Source organism: Mesitornis unicolor, unplaced genomic scaffold (assembly GCF_000695765.1).
Source record: "Mesitornis unicolor isolate BGI_N332 unplaced genomic scaffold, ASM69576v1 scaffold21221, whole genome shotgun sequence".
Classification (NCBI taxonomy): domain Eukaryota; kingdom Metazoa; phylum Chordata; class Aves; order Mesitornithiformes; family Mesitornithidae; genus Mesitornis; species Mesitornis unicolor.
Window position 1 is genome coordinate 671 of NW_010164707.1, and position 6,514 is coordinate 7,184.

A 6,514-nucleotide genomic window follows, 5' to 3' on the forward strand; every position below is an offset into this window, starting at 1 on the left:
TGTTTGCAGAAAAAAAAATCTTTTAAGGAGACAGATGATTCTATACTATTTCCAAGATACGCACATGTATTGACCACAATGAAAATTTAACTTCTAGGATCAATGCATATTTAAGTGAAAGAAGTGTCAAAGCACTGATTCTTAGGCTTCCTGATCTGAAATTTAATGAATATGTCTTTGAGTAATATTCCGCCTTTGAAGGTCATTAGTACTGTTTGAGCATCTTGGTCAAAGACCCCTAAACCTGATAATAGATGGTAGTATAAAGTTTTATCAACCTTTCAAGAATGTATGCCAGACTTTTCCTCCCCACCCCCCAAGCTATTAAGATTAAATTTCTCTGTACAGAGTCTGAGGTAAGATACTGTTGATCAGTGGGCACATATTTCCTCTTGCAAAGTAGAAGGTCTCAGCTAAGCTGGAACGCAGAAATATTGCCACTGGGAGTCACAAGTTGCTTACTCATAGTATCTTGCATGGGTGTGAAGCACTGATTTGGAAGCTCAATGGGGGCTTTTGGGAACCAGTGCCTCTCAGATTGCCATGGTTCAAGTCTTTCTGTGTGTTTCTCAAATCTGATTCTGCATTATTTTTGGTTCCTGTGCTGAAGTTGCTAATTATTCATGAGGCACAGGGAACACAGCTATTAGAGAATCTTGGATTCTGCAAAATTTAATGTTACGGAGTTTTATGAGTTGAACATAGGCGAGTTGAAGTAAATATGTATCTTTCCAGCTAAAGTCTTGTTAAGGACTTCAGATTTATTGATGTAAAATTAACTCAATTATTAAAGCTGTAATTTATACAGAAATCCAGATTTTTTGTTTGATTTGTTTTTTACATCTGACCTCTTGTTAACAGATCAACTCCCTTTGAAGCCATTGGGTATTTTTACCTGTTATCCATTCATTATAAGTTTCTGTTTATAATGTCTATTATAACATTTTTATTTCTGTGAAGAATGTTGAAATCAAAGCAGCAAACCTGTAGTGAATACCCTATTTAAAAACAAAATAAATAAAAAAACCCTCCAAAACCTAATGTGAGTTACTGTTTTATCTCAATATGTACAGTGAAGACTGGCAGATGTCTGGGTCAGGGTCAATATCAGGAACTGGTTCTGATTCTGAATCAGTGGAAGACAGAGAGAAAAGCAGTTGTGAAGATAGTGAATCTGACTATGAGCCAAAAAACAAGGTCAAAAGCCGGAAACCTCCAAGCAGGTAAGAAGTCTTGCATTTTAGATACTCTGGTACTATTTCTAATTTGTAATCAACTATTGTACTACTATACAGGCAAATGAAAACATTAATATTTATTACAGAACTTGAAGATTTTTTTTAAGCTACAAAAGATGTTATCATACCAGTGGTTTGTGTTGAATACCTCTTTCCTGTCTGCACCAACTGAAAATGGTGTGACTGAGCAGTCATGAAATATATGTATTCAGAAACAAATACAGAAGGCTTGTAGTTGTCTGTGTTGAAACTCCACTGCTGTGTTGTATCTTATTGTCTTCAAGAATTGAGCCAAAAAGCAGCAAAAAGATTGCAGGACAGAAAAAGAGGCAGCTTGATTCATCAGATGATGACTATGACAAGAGAGGAGGTCGTCGCCAGGCAACAGTCAATGTTAGTTACAAAGAAGCTGAAGAAACCAAGACAGATTCTGATGACTTGTTGGAAGTTTGTGGAGAAGATGTCCCACAGCCTGAAGAAGATGAATTTGAAACTATAGAGAAGTTTATGGATAGTCGAATTGGCCGAAAAGGAGGTATTTTTTTGTCAGTGTTCTTAAGAGGTTGCAGTGCATTGTGGTGCAAAATAAACAACAGTTGTTTTCAGCTGTGATGTTTGTAAAGAATAAGTTTAAAAATACCAGAAAGTAATCTTATTTTGCTATTCATACACATAAGGATGTTTCGTTTGTAAGCCTTATAAAGTAAAGCATAGAAGAACTTCAGTAACTAACTAATGCGAAAAGAAAAAAATGAAGTGGAATATAGCTCCATATTGTATAAATGTATACCATACTGTTACATCACTATTAGTACAGTTTATTGATACCTGATAGGTATAAACTGTATACAGGGGAGTGGAGAAAAAGTGGACTGGATAGGAGCGCTAACCAGTAACCTGAATGTTGAAGGATGATGTTGGGAAGGCTGAACCACTGAGATTGTGATTTCAGTTATTCCTGTACAAATAGTCACAGTACAGTGCAATGGATGGTGGAATCTAAGATTTCGGTGGTGTGCTTGCATGTACTAAAAGTAATTTTATGAATGATGGTAGGGGTGTCATATTTCCAGTAGCTGATGGGATGCAGTGCCCTGCTTATGTGGGGTTTTTTTTAGCCTGCGAATTAGGGTTCTGATTATAAGAAAACTTGGGCCTACTCACACTTCAGAACTGCCTTTCTCCATTAGTTATACCTGATCTCTAGTTTCTGACCTATCTCAGAGCTCGCACTCCCTTTCCTCTCAACTTTCTTAGAATCATACAATCATAGTATCTTTTAGGTTGGAAAAGACCTTTAAGATCATCAAGTCCAACCATTAACGGTTTCCCATAATGTCCTAAATTCCAGTGTATTCTTATTCTAGTCCCTTACTCCAATGCACAGTGTCACTGCTGTGTTAAAAGCCTTTTGGACTAGGCTTGTTGTATTCTGCATGCCTAGATGTTGTTACTGCTTGTGCTGTCCTTTGCTATTGCCACACTCTGTTGCTATACCTGTCCTCTGCATCTGGTTGGGTCCACTTCCTTATTTGGCTCTCCTCACAGAAATGAGCCTGTTTCCTGCTGCTAGTGTGCTTCAGCTGTAATACTGACTGTATTCAATTAAACATTACCCCACATAAGATTCCGAAGATGGGGAGAGGGAAAGGGGGGAGGTAGTAAAAGGAGTTTAGGAAGAAATAGTTCAAGAGCAGCCCATGCCAATGAGCAGGAAGTCAGGCAAAAATGTCAGTAGGCCTGCATGAATAAAAAAGGAGCTCTTGGCAAAACTGAAAAACAAAATGGAGGTATATGGAAGGTGGAAGCAGGGACCAGTAACCTGGGAGAAATATAGAGATGCAGATAGGAAAGCCAAAGCCCAGTTGGAATTGAATCTGGTGAGAGTTGTCAAAGGCAAAAAGAAGGGCCTCTATAAGTATATAGGTGCCAAAAGGAAGATGGAAAAATGTGGGCATGCTGCTGAATGGAGCAGGGTCCTGGTAACACAGGACATGGAAAAGGCTGAGATATCAAATGCTTTCTTCACCTCAGTCTTTACTAGCAAGACTGGCCTTCAGGTATTCCTAGCCCCAGAGACTGGGGGAAGGTCTGGAGCAAGGAAGATGTAACCTTGGTGGAAGAGGATCAGGTCAGGGAATACTTAAGCAAACTAGACATACGTAAGTCCATGAGCCCTGATGGGATGCACCCAGGGGTGCTGAGGGAGCTGGCAGATGTCATTACAAGGCCATTCGCAATAGTCTTTGATTGATCATGGCAACTAGGAGAGGTGCCTGAGGACTGGAGGAAAGTAAATGTCATAGAATCATAGAATTGTTTGGGTTGGAAGGGACCTTTAAAGATCATCTAGTCCAACCCTCTGCAATGAGCAGAGACATCTTCAACTAGATGCTTAAAGCCCCATCCAACCTGACCTTGAATGTTTCCAGGGATGGGGCATCTACAACTTCTCTGGGCAACCTGTTCCAGTGTTTCAACACCCTCATTGTAAAAATATTTCTTCCTTACATCTGCTCTGGATCTACCTTCTTTTAGTTTAAAAACATTATCCCTTATTCTGTTGCTACAGCCCCTACTAAAAAGCCTGCCCCCATCTTTCTTATAAGCCTCCTTTAAGTATTGAAAGGCTGCAATAAGGTCTCTCTGGAGCCTTCTCTTATCTAGGCTGAACAACCCCAATTCTCTCAGCTTTTCCTCATAGGACAGGTGTTCTAGCCCTCAGATCATTTTTGTGGCCCTACTCTGGACCTGCTGCAGCAGGTCCATGTCTGTTTTGTACTGAGGACTCCAGAGCTGGATGCAGTACTCCAGGTGAGGTCTCACCGGAGTAGAGTAGAGGGGCAGAATCACCTCTCGATCTGCTGACCATGTTTCTTTTGATGCAGCCCAACCAATTCCTTATCCACCAAACAGTCCACCCATCAAATCTGTATCTCTCCAACTTAGAGAGAAGGATGTTATGGGAATAACACTTACAGTGGGAGGGATCTGATTTTCTGCTATGATGGGAGGGACTTTGGTCCCCCAGTCCCTGCTTTGAAGTCCATCTGCTTGAGATGTGTGGGAAGAGAGGCTGTCAGTGAAGACTGAGGCAAAAAATTGTTGAATACCTCAGCCTTCTCCTTGTCTGTTGTTACCAGTTTGCATGTCACTCTTATCTGCAAGAAGTAGAGCCCAGGGAACTACAGACTGATCAGCCTCACCTTGATCCCTGGGAAGATAATGCAACAGCTAATCCTGGAAACTATTTCCAGGTACATGAAAGCCAAGAAGGTGATCGGGAGTAGTCAGCATGCCTTCACCAAGGGGAAGTCATGCTTGACCAACTTGATAACCTTCTGTGATGAAGTGTCTGGCTCTTTAGATGAGGGGAGAGCAGTGGATATAGCCTACCTGGATTTAAGGAAGGCCTTTGACACTGTCCCATAAGATCCTTGTGGAGAAGCTGTTGATGTATGGGCTGGATGAGCAGACAGTGAGGTAGATTGAAAACTGGCTGAATGGCCAGGCCCAGAGGGTGGTGATCAGTGGCACAAAGTCTAGTTGGAGACTAGTAACTAGCAGTGTACCCCACGGCTCAATACTGGATCCATACCCATTCAATGTCTTCATTAATGATCTGGATAATAGGACAGTGTGTACCCTCAGCATGTTTGCAGATGACACAAAACTGGGAGGAGCGGCTGATAGGCCAGAGGGTGATGCTGCCATCCAGAGGGACCTTGACAGGCTGGGGAAATGGGCTGATAGGAACCTCATGTAATTCAATAAAGGGAAGTGCCAAGTCCTGCACCTGAGGAGAACAACTCCATGCTGGGGGGCTGCCCAGTTGGAAAGCAGCTTTGCAGAAGAGGCCCTAGAGGTCCTCTTCCCCAAGTTGAACACGAGCCAGCAATGTGTCCTTGCTGTAAAGAAGGCTAATGGTATCTTGGGCTGTATTAGGCAAAGTATTGCCAGCAGGTTGAAGGAAGTGATCATTCCCCTCTGCTCAGCGCTGGTGAGAACGTATCTCTGGAGTATTGTGCCCAGGATTGGGCTCCCCAGTACAGGAGAGTGATGGCACTACTGGAGAGAGCCCAATGAAGGGCCATGAAGATGATGAAGGGAGTGGAGCATCTTTCCTATGAGTAAAAGCTGAGATTGCTGGGATGGAGAAGAGAAGGCTCAGAGAGGACCTGAAGGAAGGGTGCAAAGAGGATAGAGCCAGGCTCTTTCCATTGGTGCCCAGTGACGGGACAAGAGGCAATGGGCATGAACTGAAACATGGGAGGTTCCATCTGAACATCAGGAAAGACTTTTTTCACCATGAGGGTGACTGAGCACTGGAACAGGTTGTCCAGAGAGGTGGTTGAGTTTCCCTCCTTAGAGATATTCAGAAGACATCTGGACGTGGACCTGTGCAACTGGCTCTAGGTGACCTTGTTTGAGCATAGAGGTTGGACCAGATGACCTCCAGAGGGTCCTGTCCAACCTCAACCATTCTTCAATTCTGTGAATTGGATTTATAGCATCCATAATAATAATTTAATAGTAGGCTGTTCAAGTCTCAAGGCTGATTAAGCACAATGTCAAATATCTGTTATATTCTGAGAAGAATATAGCAAAGATGACAGCAAGCAGTGTCAGTGGAGCATTCTCTGGGGATGACTGGAAAAACTAGGAATACTAAGAAAATTCTCATGAGATGAGATACTATAGGTTAGATGCAGAGTTTTTTGGTTGCTTTTTTGAATCTCATTGGTATATTTGTGAGTGTGTTAATATAGCTGCATCATAATTCTTCAAATAAGAAGAGTTACATAAGAGTTGTAGATTTAATTAGTCAAGTTACATGCTCATATAAGAGCATCACAAATTGCTTTCTGCATTGTGTTTTTTACTGGTTAATTTATGGCAGCGCATGCTTAATTAGGCCTTATGGTGTGATTTCTTTATCAGCCACTGGTGCTGCAACCACCATCTATGCAGTTGAGGCAGATGGTGACCCAAATACTGGGTTTGAAAAGTCAAAGGAGCTAGGAGAAGTACAGTATCTTATTAAATGGAAAGGCTGGTCACACATCCATAATACCTGGGAAACTGAGGAAACACTGAAGCAACAAAACGTTAAAGGAATGAAGAAACTAGACAACTATAAGAAAAAGGATCAGGAAACAAAGCGCTGGTGAGTATTTTTATAACTATTTCCATGTTGCATATTTTTTGTAACATATATGTTTTATTGTGTTTCTGTGAGTTCTGTTGCCTCTTTGTGAAGGCATAGTTTCAAGTGC

General features: G+C 41.7%; 1 protein-coding gene across 1 annotated transcript in view; it reads left to right on the forward strand.

Annotated features, from left to right (window-relative positions):
• Positions 1 to 1,065: 1,065 nt before the first annotated feature.
• The window catches only part of LOC104548400 (chromodomain-helicase-DNA-binding protein 1-like), a gene marked incomplete at its 3' end in the record, with an annotated part of 8,449 nt that continues 3,000 nt past the window's right edge, over positions 1,066 to 6,514 (forward strand). The window contains exons 1-3 of the mRNA XM_010194412.1: positions 1,066 to 1,223; positions 1,523 to 1,773; positions 6,180 to 6,405. Of these exons, the coding sequence (XP_010192714.1) occupies positions 1,066 to 1,223; positions 1,523 to 1,773; positions 6,180 to 6,405 (635 nt within the window). The remainder of the gene's footprint in view (positions 1,224 to 1,522; positions 1,774 to 6,179; positions 6,406 to 6,514) is intronic.